Here is a 17,039-nt window from a genome sequence, read left to right as displayed (position 1 = left end):
TTGAAGCAGGATTTCTGTTCCTGGTCAGAGATTGATGAATCCTAACCACTAGACCACCTGGGACAGTGGCCAGTGAAGGCCCTGGCCCGTCAGCTGTGTAGAAATGGATTTCCACAGAAACGGAAAGTACTGAAATAAGTGTTCATTAGGAGGAAAAAGAGTACAGTCCGTGTGGATTAGACACACGGGTGGGCTCAGAGAAAGTCTCGCCCTCCTGGTAGTTTGAATTACTTTTTCGGGGCATTTCTTCAGGGTTCCTCTGGCCGGTCATCTTGCATTGCCTGGTTCCGAGTCCCTCTCTGGTTTATCCCAGGCTCCTCTCCTATGTGCCCAAGCATCTCTTAGCCAAGATGGATTCCAGCAGACAGGCCTATGGGTAGGAGTTGACATCACTTACTGTGAGGTGACGCCCCTTCCTTTTGACCTCCAAGGAGCCTTTCTGCTCATGTGTAGTGGGGAAAGTCTACTTGACTTGGAGAATAAAGAATGTGTGGTCTTATCTTTTATCTGGGCAGGGTCCAGCTCTTCTCTCTCCTGCTATTTTGAAGGATATTTTGAACAGGGGAGAAGCCAGCTGTTCACCCTGGGGCCCATCTAGCTCTTGCCTCATGCTTTTTAAAATCTGGAGGTGGTACAGAAAGAAAGCTGGATTTTGAGCTTGGTAACTCTGTCCTCAAACTCTGAGCTGCAAGACTCAGAACGGAGGGGCCCCTGCCTCCCAGCTGGGCTGTTGCCCCAGGCCACACCCTCCAGGCGGGCGCTGGCTCATTTGCACCCCCACCTCTCCCAGCCCCATCCCCCGCCCTCGTCTTCTCTCTGCCAGTCGTCTAGTTGGTGGTTTGGAGTGAAGAGCAGCTGCTGCTTCCAGTCCCGGAGCTCCGGGCGGTGTCGGGGTCTTGGAAAGATACTGGTGTCCCCTGGGACCTCAGCCCTGGGCCAGACCCTCCTCTAGGGGCTCTCCTAGCCGGGAGGGGTCCTAAACCCTTGGCCCCAGATCTGCAGCTGCCCTGGTGAAACCCCATGTGCAGTTTGACCCAGCAATCGGGGTCAAACTTATTTTCCAAATCCCAAAATTTGATGTGAGAATCCCATGGTCCAGCCTCTTGTGGGAAGTCTGAGTCCAACTCCGCCTGGATCCGAGAAGCAATCCCACTACCTCTTGGTAGGCCTGGCCCCACAGCTGGGGCTTTCTGGCCCATCTCCCCATTTACCTGTGCTGGACTTTATTATTTCTGAGCTCATACCTGACACTTCTCTAAGCCAGACCCCCACCCTGCAAAAAAAGAAAAAAAAACTATTTCCCAAACGGGTACATATCCTTTTTCCAGAGGAGGTGGACCAACTATTTCCACACCTCCTAAAAATTCTAGAGTGTTCCAGACGCCATCCCTGTCCCTGTCTCCGCCCTCCTTGAGGCTCCATCCTCAACCCGGGCTCCCCTCCCCCAACAGGCACGGAAACGGTAGAACAAGCTGTTCTCACATCCTCTCCTGGCGCCTGTGACACACACCAACTTCCAGCACCCCACAACTCACACACGCCAGCCTGTGCTCTCGCCCGAACTGTGCCCTGCGCGTCCCTTCCCCGGCTTGCCCCAGTTTCTGCTTCCTCTGCCTGTTGCCCCCCCTCGCCCCCCAACCCAAGCAGCCGCCCTCCGTCCCCACCCCCAGCCTCTCCCTCAGCCTCCCACCCCACTTCTGGCTCTCCCCTCACCCAGCCTTTGAATCCTTCCGTGCCTTTAGCGCTCTCCAGATTTTTCTATTGTCTCCCTCAGTTCTTGACGTCCTCTTCCCTGTGAAGTCTCATCTCTGTATCATCGTCCTGGGACTTTGCCTGTCCTGGATGCTGACTTCATCTCTCTCCCCAAATGTACCTCCTCTCCATTCTCTCTTCCCCTCTCCTGTTTGATGGGCCCTGGTTCTCTGCCTTCCCTTGCGGAATCTCTTCTGCTTCTCTCTCCAAATCACTGACTCCTTCCTCCTTTCTCTGTCTCTCTCTGTGCGTCTGCTATTTTTTATTAGTTATTTCCTCTCTCCCACTAAATCTCCATCTCGTCTGTTCTCTTCCCCCATAATTCCTGTGGCTCCTTCATCCGCATCTCTCTCCCAGATCTATGTCTTCCTTCTCCTGCTCTTTTTTCTGATTTTCTAAAAATGTGTGACTCTCATAGCTGTCTCTTTCCTGACCGTTCTTGTGTCCTGGTTCTCACTCTTCACCTCACCTCACCCAAGTCTGTCTTTCACCTGATGTCCCCGAATCCGCACCACCCTTCTTTCCTTTGCCCCTTCCCCTCTTTCCTTTGCCCCACAGCAGGGATGGGGAGCTCCAGGGGATGTCTGGGCCTAGGGTGAGGCCCTAGGCTGGTACCCCTGCTCCCTCCTGTAGCCCCAAGGGGAGGGTGTCTTCATCTCTCCATCCCTTCCCTTCCCCCAGTCCCCAGCTTCCAGCCTCCCCCCCTCACTGCTTCCCGCTGCAGCTGCAGCAGTCGGTTGCCAGGGCAACCACAGCTGGCTGGGTGGGAGCCCCCTCTTCCCCGTCCCCCCCTCTTCTCCTTTCTCCTCCCCTCCACCCCATCCTCCCCTCTTCTCCTTTCCAGCGAGGCTGGGAGGAGCTGGGACAAAGCCAGAGAAAGCCGGGGGTGAAGAGGGGAGCTGGGAGGGAGATGGAGGTAGGGGCCCCGCTCCAGCTGTTCACCTCGGTTGCTTCTCCCCTCGCGAGGCCCCATCTCCCCTTCTCGGCGACGCCCCAAAGCAGCCTGGAGAAGGAAGCCGACGACGTGGGCAGAGGGGTCAGCCCCACTTTAATACACAGAACAAGTTAATTCACAGCAGAGGCAGGCAATAAAGGAGACTCGTTAACAAGGGGGGGTGGGCACGCCTGGATTGGGGGGGAGACTCCCCCAAGCCCACCACTTCCCCCACTTGCAGTCTCGATTTCCCTTTTTTTTTTTTTAAACCCGAACAACAAACACACACAACCACAAGAAACAACCACGCCCCCTCACGACCCGAAAGTGGCCAGCGAGGGTGGCAGGGGTGGGGCGGGGCGGGGAAGGGGGAGAATCTAGTCCGTTGCAAAGTCTGTGCTTCTCATTCCAGCAGACGCTGGGCAGGGGCCCGCCTTGCCCCACCGGCGACGGCCAGCCAAGGCCGGCAGGCACGGAGTGGGCACGGGCGGGCGGGCAGGGCTCTTGGGGAGGGAGCAGGAACGGAATTCAAAACCATGGTTCACGTCTTCATGCAGTATCCACGGTGGGCACCGAGAGGGGGCGAGGGGTGAACACCACACCCCCCGGCCCGGGGTACAAAGAGGGGATGGTGCCCATCTTGGGTGGGGAGGTGGGACAGCTGCAACTCCAGGGGCTGGGGGGAGGGGCTGCCAGGCAGGACGCTGGCGTAGACTGGTGCCCAGTAGATGCGCTCAGCAGTGCCCCCTCCACCCAGCCAGACCTTATAGGACTCTTTGTTATATATTAATTTCTTTCTTTTTTTTTTAAGTTTTTGACTTTTTCTTTAGAAAAAGGCTTTGTCCATGCCCCCAGCCGGCGTCCACCACCCCTCGTGCCCGCCTAGAGGCGGGGTATGGCTTTGAGGGGAGCAGAAGGCCCTGGTACCCATTTGCCAAGGGGGTGAGGAAGGAGGGAGGAGGGAGAGGACCCTGCTGGGCCCACCAACCCACAGGGCAAACATTCCACTTGCACAGAGGGGAAGGGGTGGCCCGGCCCCCTCTCTGGCTCCCCCCGCCCCTCCCACTGTGGGGCATTAAGGAAAGGGAGAGAGTGGAGGAGCTCCGAGAGGAGAGGCAGGTAGGCAGGCATCACCCCAGAGGTCCGGGCGAGCCAGAGCCAGGCCTAGGTGAGTGTGATGTAGGCAGACGCCTTCTCTTTCAGGTGCCGAAGACAGAGGTGACAACTCCAGCTCCCTGTGGGGCGGGCAGAGGACAGGCAGTTGGGTCAGGTCTGGGCAGGGCTGCCCCAACCCCCACCCCCACGTCAGACCCTCCTCCTCTCACCTTCCGGGGGCTCCGCCATGGGGGGACTCAGGCAGTACATGTGGTAACCCCGATCGCAGTCGTCACAAAACAGCAGCTGGTCCTGGGGGGTGAGACCCGCCCAGCTGGCACCCTGGGGGCACGGGCACCAGAAACCGGGGTGGGGGGCGGGGGCAGGGGCCAGGTCAAAGGGGCTGGGGGAGGTGGTCCTCTTGCAAGACACAAAGGGCTCTGAGAAGGTCATCTTTGCAAAATCCTCTGGGCCACACCAACCGCCCTTGAGGACCATCAGTTTGTGGTTTGTAGTTTGGGTTTTATAGAATTCTGTGGGACACTGAAAATGACACTGGATGGTCTGGAAGCCATGGGTTCAGGTCCCAGCAGAACCATGTCCCTAGCTGGGTGACCTCGGGCAAGTGTATTCCCCTCTCTGAGCGCGGTGTCTTCTCTGTGAAGTGGGAACAAGAGCACCTACCTCAGGGCGGTTGGGAGCACTCAGAGAGTGAAGAGTGTTAAGTGCCGGGTTCAATTAATGGCCACTAACAATAATAATAATACAGGTTAACTGGTGTTCACCAGGGAGGGCGCTCCAGAGAAAGGCGTTAGGCCCAACTGGCGGAGGCCAGGCGGAGGTGCCAGGTGGGGAGGCTGCCTGGGGGCAGGTCCCCGGGGGAGGGAGCGGACGGGTACTCACGTCGTTCTCCGAGGTGCCGCACAGGCTGCAGGACTTGCACTCGATGCACTGCCAGCGGTACGTGCGCACGGCTGCCGTCATATTCACCGTGAACTGTAAACACGAGGGGTGTCCTGGGGGCCGAGGGGCAGGGATGCGGTTAGGGGCTGCCGTGCCCCCGGTGGCTGCTGACCCTGGGGAAGCCCCTAGGGGCTCAGTCCCCACCTCCTGGCTCACAAGGCCTGACCCCACCCAGCCCACGGTGCCCCGTGCCCGTTCTGCAGGCAGCGCCGCCCTGGCCACCAGTCTCCTACCCGGCCACCATGGCAACCACACTCTGCTCCCCAGAACACCATGGCAACCGCATTCCATTACCCACGGTGCTGTGGCAACCACTTTCTACCACCCACAACACCGGGGCAGCCACGTTCTGTTAACCGCTGTGCTGAGGCAGCCACATTCCATTAGCCACAGCAGAGTGGCCAACCCATTCCCTTAACCGCAGAACGTGGCAACCACAGTCTCCCAGCCACGATGCCATGGCAACTGCCTTCCACAGAGGGGTCCCCACACCCTGGTTCCCTGCAGCCCAAGCCCATTACACACGATGCCACTGCAACCACAGGGTTACCAACGAGACTGTGGAGCGTGTCAACCCTCTGGTCGTCCCACCACCCCAGTGCAGACCCCAGGCCACCACGACACCCAATCGCCATGACAACCGTATTTCACTACCCATAATACCATGACAACCACAATTCATTAGCCCCCTGTGCTGAGGCAACCACAGTCTCTTACCCACAAGTCCACCTTGGAAAACCACATTCTATTAACCACAACTCCATGGCAAGCGCCCTCTGTTGTCCACAGCATCCAGGCAGTGGCAATCCATTACCCGCTATCACAGCCCACTACCCCTGGTGTTTGGGCAGCCATCTTTCACTGTTCCCCATGCCAGACAGGCACGTGCCGGTGCCCACAATGCCATGACAACTGCGTGCATTGTTCCCAGAGCCTCCCTGACCCCACTGAGTTCCCCACAGTCCTCAGCAGTTGAGTCAGCTCTGTTCATCCACTAGGATGCTCTGCATCCCCCCCTTTCTCTCTCCTCTGCTTCCTATCCTCCAGATCTGGAGTCTCTCCACCCTGGCCCCCAGAAGCCTCAGGTGGGGGGGCATCACCTGATCGCCCACAGTCAGCACAGGAGATGAGGTCCTCAGGACACCCCGTCTTCTTGGAGCCCCCCAGGCAGAAGTCGCAGTAGCCGTTGGGGATGACAGTGCCGTCAGGCGCCTTCTTGGCTGAAAGACAGCAGGCAGGGGTTAGCGGGGGCAGGAAGGGACCCTCAATCCAAGGCTGCTACAGAAATAGGGGTGGAGGGAGGCGTCCCTACCTGTGTGTTTCCTCTGTGACTCAGGGACCCAGGCCAATTCTTTGTAAAACTCTGGGGGTGGGGGGACAGAGAGAGGGGCTCTCACCACAGGCAAGGCTCCACCCTGCCCACGGCCTCAGCCCCAGGGGTGGACCCCTTGTCCAGGCATGGAGGAGGTGAGGAGAGGGAGCCGCTATCCCAAGCTGTGTCCAGCAGCAAAAGAGAGTTGCAGGGAGCCCAGGTAATTCTCATCAGGACCTCGCAACTCTCAGAACGACTGACAGGTCCTCTTTATTGGGTAAAAACTTGGCAGGTACAACTTTAGGAAAAGCCCCCTGCTTCCTCTGCCCACACGCACTTCTGCCAGACAGCCACCCCCAACTAAGCCCCAACTAAATAAAAATTAGGTAGAGGCCACTGCCATTATCTGGTATGGAAACAGACTCTCAGAAGGAAAATTCTGAGCACAGAGGTGCCTGGGTGTGTAGTAGGGGTGGGATGAAGAGACTGTTCTCTCCCACTGAGGAATGGGTGGGAGGATGGTTCCTCCACTGGCAGAGCCTCTCCCCAAGCCTTCCCCCATCCCTCAGCTGTCAAGGTTGGCACTGGATTGGCATGGGCGGATGCCAAGGGTTCCCAGGCCACGGCCCCTGCCCCTTGGCCAAAGCTTAGCAGAGAAGGGAGGAAGGGAGGCAGAGAGGGAGGGGAGTCATCTATCACCCCCCTCCCCAAGCTCTAATTGAAACAATAAATCAGACCCAGAAATATTACGCCCGGCCGGGAGCGAGGGAGAGATGGTTGGTTGCCATGGCAACCCCAGAGCCAGCATCCCCATGGTTGGTGGGGGGAGGGGACCGCTGAGCTGGAGATTTTCCAGAAATGTCTAATGTGCCCCCTCCCTCCCAGGCTCCTTAGCCCCCACTCCCAGGGCCCCTCACCACCCCACGCCCTGTCCGCCTGCTCACGTTTATGGTTGTTTTTCCGGTGGAAGGGCAGGGCGTGGCGTTCGGCGTTCTCCTCCCCCTCCTCCTCAGCCAGGTGGGTGTGGGTGTAGTGGTAGCTGAGCCCTGGCCGGTTCTTATACCGTTTCCCACAGACTGGAGAGTGAGCAGGGAGGGCCGGTCAGCCCTCCAGCCTCTGCCGCCTCCACCCTGGCCTCCAGGATCACACCTCCCTCCTCTGCCAGGGTCCAGAACGGGAGGGAAGGGGGCCAGTGGGGGGCAAGGTCTCTGGGTCCCACTCTCTCTCTCTCTCTCTTCCCCCCTCTTCAGAAGGACTCACTATCACAGACATACGGCTTGTCTCGGTCCTCCAGGGAAGCGGTGTCCTGGCGTTTCCGGAGCCCCCCGATGCCGTATGCCTGAGGGGACAGTCAGGAGTGAGGGGCCAAGAAAGGGAAGGAACTAAAAGAATTTTCACCATTTGGGCTTGAAAGCCCAATCACAGCTCTGCCACTTCCTAGCTGTGAGTCTAGAGTAATTCTCTTGACCTCTCAGAGGTTCCATTTTCTCATCTGTGCCACGGTAGGAAGATTGCTCTAACCCACTGTACAATCTCTGTTTTGCAAATGGCTTAATATGCCCAAGCCTTAATTTCCTCATCTGTAAAATGGGTATAAAAATCCCCTACCCCTTCAGGCTGCTCTGAGAGTTAAATAAGGTAAAATTGGGGCAGGGTCTGAACACTGCACAAGCAATCAATGGAACCCGCCTTGAGGGGAAGGATGATGGGGGGAGGTTTGAGAGCGATACCTTTCCTTTGGCCCTGTTCTTCCTCCTGGGCATGTCATCCTCTGGGTCTTCCACTTCAAGATCATGAGGAAACTCCAGCAGTTGCTGTTTCTGGGCACCAGGAGAAGGGAGACTGGGGTCAAGAAACGGGGTATTGTTCTGCTTTGGGAGGTAGTTCTGAGCACAGCAAAGATCAGGGGTGGCAGGGCAAGTTAGGAGGTCTTCCCAAAAGAAGATGAAGTATGGAGGGATGGAGACAGGATGCTCAAAGGTCCTAGGGAATCAGGGGAGATTTCAGAGCAGGAGCAAGATGGACCAGGAAACAGGCCAGTTGGGAGGGCAGCCACAGCCCCTGGACGGGTGGGGGGCTGGGCAGTCCTACCTGGCAGTCCATAATGGTCTCCTCCTCCTTCAGCTCTATCTTCTTCTCCCCTGTCTCGGCACACAGGAGAGCCTCAAGGACTGGCCCTTCAGGGAGGCCACCCTCCTTTTTCAGTGGTGCTTCACAGTCTGGGGACAAGACCACGGTAGGTAGGAGGGGGATCAGGTGAAGAACTTGTCCCTGGAGGACTCCTCAGATTGCCCAGGTTGGGGAATCATGCTCTTTTCTGGAGGAAAGAGGCTTTCCCACACTCAACCAGCAACAGACTCAAATACTCAACCACCCATACCGCCCTCAATACTTCCACACATCCTAAGGATGCCCAGATCCTGGAGAAGACACAGTCAGACCATCAGAGACCATTGGACATACTCAGGGAGAAACATGACCGGACCCTCCTATACAACTACATAATACAAGGAGGAGACCCACCTCGACCCCCACAACTGGAGAGAACAGACATTCAAACAGGACACACATGGACATACACACAAGGGAGATACAGACAGATCATCTGAGACAGCCAGACACACGAAGGAAGAGAAACACCCAGACACTCAGATACACCCAGACTCACGGAGGAGACATAGCCAGACCCTTGGGCACACTCAGAGACACTCCGAAAGAGAACATTAGACCATCAGATAAACCCAGACCACACGGGGAAAACACAACCAAACCCTACCAAACACCTGAACATACTTAGGGGAGAGAGAGACACACCAGAGAATCACTCAGATGGATACTCGACACACAGGTGATACAAACAGTCCCTCTGGGACAATCAGACACACCCAGGAAGACAGAGCCAGATGGACACGCCAATACACCTGCCTGGACCCACACAGATCCTTGGTTATACCTGAGCAAGGGAAGAGAAACAGCCAGTGACTCTAACAGTACTGGACACATTTGAGAAGTGATAAAGCCAGACACTCATGGAGCAGCAGACATGGGCAGAAATACACCTGATACTCCAAACAGACACTCAGGGACGAGATTCTCCCAGACATTCCAGAGCATCTGGTACTCAAAGGAAGAGAGACATTCAGGAAGAGATAGACCAGACACACTTAAGAGGAAATAAGCCTGGAAACACCTGAAAAGAGACACAGACACCAAGACACGCTGTACTACAAATGGAAAAAGTTACAACCAGACACTCTGACACACCCAGACACACACCCAGACATCCACAGGAAAGAATAGGCAGATACTGTGATACATCCCAACTCACAAGGGAAGAGAAATACAAGGATGGGATACACCTAGACACACAAAACAGATACCACACTCTGTCCAGGAATACACCCGAGTCCAAGTAGAAGATGCAGTCCAAAAAACTCAGGGAAAACTGGAGAGTCTCTGTACTACCCCCAGACACACACCAGCAGACACAGCCAGTCACTCAGACACGGGCCAGGAAGGAAATAAAGGCAGATGCTCAGACGCACGAGGGCATCAACACACTGATCAGCCAGTGGTGTGGGCACCCACAGGGGCCACCCCAGGCACAGGACAGAGCCCCACCTACCGATCTTGTACTCGCAGGGCCGGAGTCTGGGGTCTTCCAGGATGTTGAGCCTCCGTTTCTTTCTCCAACAGCGGGCTGGGTACGTATAGATCTGTCCGGGGGCCAAACCTGGAGTAAGAAGGGCGGTAAGAACGCGGCTGGGAAGCCGCCGCCCCGCCCCACCCCCGCCCTCCCGGCCGGTACCCGGGCCGCGGTGGGTCTTCTCCATCCAGATGTAGCAGTTGTTCTGGGCCACGCCGGTCTGCGAGTCGAGGAAGGGCAGGCGCAGGCTGCGCTCGGCGCACAGGCGCGCGTTGTAGCTGCGGCAGTGCTCGATGGCCTCGCGGTAGAAGTCCTCGCCTAGGCTGCGAGGGGCGGGTAAGCGGGCGGGCGGCTGTCAGCAAGGGCAGGCGCACCCGGTCGCCCAGCACCCCTCCCCCAGCCCACCCGTCGGGAATGGGTGGGCCGACTCCTCCAACCTCACCTCTCCCCTCCGGTCGGGACCCAGGAGCCCCGAACCTAGGACTCAAGCGGGCCTCGAGCCAAGGAGTAGATACAATATAGAAACAGATAAAGATACACCAGGACACATCCATTCAGGCACATATCCAAATCCACAACACAATATCACACATAGTCGCACAGGATTCACACACAAAGAGAGACATATCCCAAGACTCACAAAGGGAGAAACAGACACATCTCACATATGGGCACACACAAATATCTACTGAAAAACACAGATCTCTCAAGTTCCATAGTGTTGAAACAGATCACACACGTGTCCATGCACAAATATACATCACATATCCAAAGACACACAACATAAACAATCACCCACACAAAGACACACAACATGTAAACAGATTACACACCACAGACACTCACACTCACTCATGCATCCAAAGACACACACAGGTACACAATGTTAAGAGAAAAAATGTTAAAACAAACTACCCATATAAGCACTTACACACATATCCAAATACACAACACAAATCACACACAATTCAGATACACTATACAAAGAAATCACACAGATTCACCCAGGATACACACACACAGTCACAAAGATACACAATAATATAGAAACCAACATCTAAAACACCACATATTCAAATACACAAAGATACACGTATACTCAATGTAGAAACAAATCCACCCATATTCACACAAAAATTTGCACATAGATACAGGAATACCTACATATCCAAAGACACAGAACACAAATGATGCACAGTTTCAAAAGACATGCACGCACACTCAAAGACTCAAATATTCAAAGATACCTAGAGTAAAATAAAAGAAATCAAATACACATCCACACACATATCCAAAAAAAAAAAAACCACCAGAATCCGAACAAGTGACACACACTCCATATCCCAAGACAAAGGTACTGTGAGCTTCACTCAAGTTTACCAAGCTCCCCGCGCCCCTCGTCCATTTCACCTTCTCCCCAGCCCCGGGGGTCTCAGGGCGGGACATGACCCCCCTTCCCGAAGAGGACTCGGAGTTCCGCACACTCTCCGCTCCTCCAAGAGCAGCGCGTCGGACACGGTTCTTGCCAGAGACCCACAGTCACACACACTCGCAACCCCGCGCAGCCCGGCCCACGGTGACAGCCCCCCAGACACCCCATCGGCCCCACCCCCAGCCGCCACACACACACGCCCGCGCGATCCGCCCGCGCTCCCTCCCCCGCCTCCCGCCGGCCCGCAGCACCTCAGGGGGCCGGGGATGACCGTGGCCATCTTGCTCCCCGGGTCCTGCCCCCAGCAGGTCCCCGCCGGGCCGGTCCTCCCAGCGCTCGGGCGGGCGCTGAGGCCGCCCATCCATTCATTCCCGGGGGGGCGGGAGCACCGGGGCCACAGCCAATCAGGGCGGCGGGGCGGGCCCGCTCGGGCCATGCTGGGAGTGGTAGTTCCCCGTCTGGGGCTGGCGGGACCCCACCGGGAAGCCGGTCAGAGATGGGGCCCGAGGCACGCATAGCCACTCACGCACGCTCACCCGTGCACACCTCGGAGTCTCGCACATGAGTCTACACTCACGCATGCACACCTGGGCTCGCACACACCCACACACGGCGGCTTACACACACATTCACACATATACTCACAGCCTCCCACGCAGACTCACGCACACTCCCTCTCCCACACCTTCGCCCAGACTCGCATACATTTGCACTCACACAAACACTTGAGTGCCAGGAGACTTAGAGACACCGTACAGATGCCCACGCAAACGCCCCGCCAACGCATGGCTCCCTGACGACGCCCCCTCCCCCAATCCCTTCTAGCTCCAGAGAACCCTCTCGGTCCCCGGTCTCTGGTCACCGTCGGGGCTGTCTCTCTCACAGGGACCACGCCCGACTCAACCCCTTCCCAGGCTTGACAACAGCCGTGCTAGTTAGGAGTGTGCTGTAGCCACACTTCATGGGTTCAAATCCTGACTCTGCCAACTTGGTGGCCATGTGACCCTGGGCAAATAACTTAATCTTTCTGGGACTCAGTTTCCTGATCTGTAAAATAAGGATGATGCCTCACTGGATTATTGTGAGGATTAAATGAGTAAGTATTGGGGTGTGCATGCGTTAAATCGCTTCAGTGGTATCTGACTCTTTATGACCCCGTGGGCTGTAGCCCACCAGGCTCCTCTGTCTGTGGGATTCTCCAGGCAAGAATACTGGAGTGGGTTGCCATACCCTCCTCTAGGGGATCTTCCCAACCCAGGGACTGAACTCTTTATGTCTCCTGCATTGGCAGGAGGGTTCTTTACCACTAGCGCCACCTGGGAAGCCCTTAAATATTGGCAAATTGCTTCAAAAGGCACCTGACAGGGATTTCACTGTTGGTCCAGTAGTTGAGACTCCGCACTCCCACTGCAGGGGGCACAGGTTGGTTGGGGAACAAAGATCCCTTATGCCATGCAGTTTAGCAAACAAACAAACAAAACAAAAGGTACCTGGCAGGTAGTAGGTGTTCAATAAATTCATTCATTCCACAAAGAGGACCTGATGTGCACTAAGATGTAAAATGGTGATAGCTAACCATTATTAGAAAGAATAACGCTTGACATATGTGTGTTAGTCACTCAGTCGTCTCCGACTGTTTGCGACCCGTGAACTATAGCCCACTAGGCTCCTCTGTCCATGGGATTCTCCAGGCAAGAATACTGGAGTGGGTTGCCATTTCTTCCTCCAGGGGATCTTCCCGACCCAGGGATCAAACCTGAGTCTCCTGGATTGCAGGCAGATTCTTTACCCTCTGAGCCACCAGGGAAGCTTGGCATATAATAGATGCTTACAAAATCTTTGTTAAGAATAAATATACTGAGTAGCCACCAAGTGCAGGCACAGTTCTTTAACAGAGATTCAGCCATCTGATCCTCATAATGACCCACCAGGGTGATATTATCATTACCCCCAACCCATTTTCCCGGAGGAAGTAGAGTCGCATGCCATCAGCCCCTGGTGTTTGCTTGAAGGTGAGACTAAGATAAGTATTCACTCACCCAGATGTCTGTATCATGTGGGTCACCCCCTTCTTTCTGCCACTGTCACCCACACTGACTCCACCGTAAGGGATGCCCAGAGAGGAAGCTGACCTTTGGAGTCACAGCACTTGCCAAATCCCACTCACCCACACCAACCCACACCCCCATCCAAAGTTCCTGTTCAGGTTTGAGCCCTTGTATGGATAAAAAGGCCCACAAATGTCCTTATCTACCAGGGAGCTCTCCAGCAGACAGAAGAGGCCTTAAAGCCCTCACCTCTTTTGTCTCTTGATGCTCCCACCTACCTCCCTAATGAGAGAGGCCCCCTCCACTTCTGTCACTTCTAAACACACACACACACACACACACACACACACACACACACACTTCCCTGGTGGTCCAGTGGTTTAGACTCCACACTCCCCAGTGTAGGGATCATGAGTTCAATCCCTGGTCAAGGAACTAAGATCCTCCAGGCAGCAAGGCATGACCCCAAAACAAAAAACAAAATACACACACACACACACACACACACACACCCCTCTAATCTTAGACCCCTTCCACAGTCTCTCCCCAATCTCTCCCAGGTAAGGCCTTGACCTCCTCTCCTCAAACCCCAAAAGCAGGGAGTGGGTCTCTGCTTCACATCTGGCCTAGAGCAGATGGCAAGGGGGTGAGGCACCTCACTCTGCATCACAGATCACACAGTGCCACAGGGACACTGGCACCTCACAGTCACTCTAGCCTCCAGGTCCCCTACAGTGGCCACCCCAATCTCATCCACAGTGAGCCCTGTCCCCCCCCAACCCACCAGCTCAGCTCCAAGAGCCCTTGCCACCTTCCTCTGTCACCTCCCACCAACCTCCAATACATCCTTACACTTGCTCCCCACACCTCTAGACTCAGGCACCTGCTCACCCCAGAACCTTGGCATCAGTTTTGCTCAGCTTGGAGCCTGAGTACAGAACACTCCATCAGCTCCCTGGAGGCCCCTGTCCACCAGTGCAATTTGGCCCACAGCTGTCACCTAGAGAAGGGTCTCTCTCCCCTTTCTTACCCCTAGTCACCCTCACAGACCCCTCGGCCGCAGTCAATCTCCCCTGTCCAAACAGTCCTCCTGTCCCCATCCCCCTGTGCCCTGTGTGGAAACCGGACCACAAGTGAAATCAATATTGATACTAAACAGTAAAGAATCTGCCTCCAATGCAAGAGACCCGGGTTTGATCCCTGGGTCGGGAGGATTCCCTGGAGAAGGAAATGACAACCCACTCCAGTATCTTTGCCAGGAGAATTCCACGGACAGAGGAGCCTTTCGGGCTCCAGTCCATGGGGTCGCAAAGAGTCAGACACAGCTGACACTTTCACTACATTTATTCAGAGTCAGGCTCAGTACCAAGTGCTTTACAAACATCACAGCAGCAACCATGAGATAATAAGAACTGTAATGATGCCCCAGTTCACAGATGGTAATGCTGAGGCTCAAGGTTGGGAGGTGGTTAGTGCTCAAGATAGGGTTCCAATTCAGGCAGTCAGAACCCTCCAGAGCCCACTCCTAAGGGGACTGGATTCTTTCAGGAGCCAGTCCCTTCCCTCCCCTCACCTCTTGTAGATCCCTCAGAAGGTGAGTGCAAAGAGGGCTACTGGCACTCCCACCCCCAAGCTTACTCAGGTCTTCGGGCCCCCGGCAATGGCTGCCCCACACCTACTCCAAGAGGTCAAAGTGAGGAGGTCTGGATACCTATAGATCCACCAACCTGCACACGAGCCCTGTGCCAGCCAGTTTGAGGGTGTCCCTGATAGGGGTAACACGTCTGTGCTGAAGAATTAGAGCGAGAGGGAGGCAGAAGTGTCACCGTTACACACTGTCTCAAGCCTACCCCAACCCCACACACGCCCTCCAAGCCGGCTTGGCTCTCCGCAAAGCCACACGTGTAGGCGCGAGCTTGTAAGGCCCGGCCCCCAACATGGCCCAACTCCCCCCACCATCAGAAACCTGAAGCTACTGGGGGCCTTAGGTCTGGCCACCCCAGGCACAGCCTTCCCGGAGGGCGGGGGCGGGGGGCGCCCCGAGCCCCTCCCCCACTCCAACCCCCAGCACCCGTAGCTCAAGGTCAAGGTGGCGGAGGCGAGAGGCTGGGGGGAGGGTGGGGGAGGTCGCCCCGGCCCCTTTGTGCGGCGCCGCGGGCGTTCGCCCTTCGCCTCCTCCCCGCCGGGCCGGGGAGCGGGGGAGGGGAGGGCCGCGCGCGCCAGCCGGGGAGGGAGAGCCTGAGCGGCCGCGCGCCTGTCACTCCCAGCCCGCTGTCACCGTTGGGGAAGGGGGCGGGGAGCACTGGGACCCAGGAGTTCGGGATCCCGAGGAAGGAGCGAGAGAGACGGAAAGAGAGGGAAGAAGTGGAGAGAGCGAGGGCTGGCCAGGAGAGGAGAGGGCTGGGAGAGAGCGTAGGTTTGAACCCAGGCGTCCAGGATGCCAGCCGCGGGGCCCAGGAGGAAGCGAAGCTCGGAGGAGGCACGCGGACAGGGAGAAACGGAGGGAATCCCCGGAGACTGAGGGCGCTCCCAGCACCCTCTCCCGAGGCATCCGGTCCCCAAGGAGATAGGAGATGCTCTCATTACATGTGTACGGGCAGGGAGAGGCAGGGAGCCCACGGTCTAAACTGACCAGAGCGTCGGGGCTTTAGGTCCTGAAGACCCGGGAAGGAAAAAGAAAAGGGAGAGACAGCAGGGATCGAATCGGGGACCCCCGAAGTCTCAGCTCCCACCCTGCGGCCGCGCAGACCGAGGTCCCCGGAGAAAGAGAGGGGAAAGAGAGAAAGATGCTTTTGAGGAGGTAGAGACCTGGGAGACTAGGGTCCGGACTTAGGCATTCGTACTCCAGCCCCAGGCAGGGGCAGACCTGGCGCGCCCAGAGACTCTGAGGAGAAGGAAGCCCCTACCCCCACTCTGGGTGGGGAAACGGCCTCCGCCACCCCCAGCCCGCGCCACATTCCTTCACTGACAGCGACAAAGAAGAGGCGCCCCCGCGACCCTGGAGTGGCTCCTGCCCCCAGCCCCAGGGGGGAGACAAGGGGTGGCGGCCCCAGCCGGGGGGACAGGGGGACAAGCTGGGGGCCCCATTCAACTACCATCCGCCCACTGCGTCCCCCTCCCCAGCGAGGGCGGGGGCGAGGTTCGGGTAGGGGGCGGATGGAGGGACGTGGACGGCGGGGACACTCACGACTTGAGCGGGTTCTGAATGGCGGTGGCCATGGCCCGCTCGGCTGGGCCGCCTCCGGCCCGGGGCGCCGCTGCCGCCGCGCGCGGGCCCAGCCCGGCCTGCGCCGCCCGCTCTGCCGCCCAGCGCGCTACGATTTCATTCATTCTTGGGGCTGCAGCGCGAGAGGAGCGGGGCGGGCCGGGGGCGGGGCTCGGCCAATCCCCGCACCTCCCGGCGCACGACGGGACGTGGAGTCTAGGGGCGTGCGGCGGCGCCCGAGGGCGCCCCTGTCCGGACTACACGTCCCAGGGGGCGTCGGGAAAACCGTGTGCCCATTGGCTACTGAGGATACAGGGCGGGGCTGGGCTCGCCCCAGAGCATCCTTTCCCTTCCCTGGAGTACTCCCTTCCCAGCTCCGGCTCTCCATCCTTCAAGAACCACGGGCGCGCGGGAACGGGTGGTCGCTAATTTCTGGGTCTCCCCTGGGTATGTGGATGACCCCAGGGTCTGTCGTGTATTCTTGTCTTTGCCTACTTCTCTGGGTGTCTCTTCTTTTGTAAACCAGTCTGTAAACAAGCACAGGGGTTAATCAACGCCTTTGTTCATTTATTAAGTGACAGGCACTCTTCTAGGCACTGGGGAAACAGCATGAACAACAGACAGAAGTGCTGCCCTCAAGGAGCTGAGCTGT

General features: G+C 57.0%; 1 protein-coding gene across 7 annotated transcripts; it reads right to left on the bottom strand.

Annotated features, from left to right (window-relative positions):
- Positions 1-2,773: 2,773 nt before the first annotated feature.
- DPF1 (double PHD fingers 1) lies at positions 2,774-16,502 on the bottom strand. Of its 7 annotated transcripts, none has more exons than XM_070386837.1 (12): positions 16,370-16,502; positions 9,865-10,025; positions 9,682-9,789; positions 8,148-8,275; positions 7,787-7,876; positions 7,317-7,395; positions 7,001-7,132; positions 6,057-6,107; positions 5,845-5,964; positions 4,685-4,797; positions 4,012-4,123; positions 2,774-3,921 (listed from the first exon to the last, which is right to left on the bottom strand). In XM_070386837.1, the coding sequence occupies exons 1-12, from the start codon at positions 16,399-16,401 to the stop codon at positions 3,851-3,853; spliced, it is 1,197 nt and encodes a 398-aa protein (XP_070242938.1). In that variant the 5' UTR covers positions 16,402-16,502; the 3' UTR covers positions 2,774-3,850. The 7 variants fall into 7 exon arrangements, with proteins under 7 accessions (XP_070242938.1, XP_005908306.2, XP_070242935.1 ...); XM_005908244.3 differs by having other exon boundaries at positions 4,012-4,093; XM_070386834.1 differs by lacking the exon at positions 16,370-16,502 and adding an exon at positions 11,386-11,495.
- Between the last annotated feature and the right edge of the window lie 537 nt (positions 16,503-17,039).

The sequence above is a fragment of the Bos mutus genome, chromosome 18 (assembly GCF_027580195.1).
Source record: "Bos mutus isolate GX-2022 chromosome 18, NWIPB_WYAK_1.1, whole genome shotgun sequence".
NCBI classification, from domain to species: Eukaryota; Metazoa; Chordata; class Mammalia; order Artiodactyla; family Bovidae; genus Bos; species Bos mutus.
This window is presented reverse-complemented; position numbering and strand designations above follow the sequence as displayed.

Bases quoted from the DNA above. Each gene is read 5' to 3' on its own strand.
- DPF1 (XM_070386834.1), bottom strand. From the start codon at position 11,495: ATGGGCGGCCTCAGCGCCCGCCCGAGCGCTGGGAGGACCGGCCCGGCG. The intron at 10,026-11,385 runs GTGCTGCGGGCC...CGCCCCTCGCAG, and splicing joins GTCATCCCCGGCCCCCTGAG to CCTAGGCGAGGACTTCTACC. The intron at 7,877-8,147 runs GTAGGACTGCCC...CCTGGTGCCCAG, and splicing joins AGACCATTATGGACTGCCAG to AAACAGCAACTGCTGGAGTT.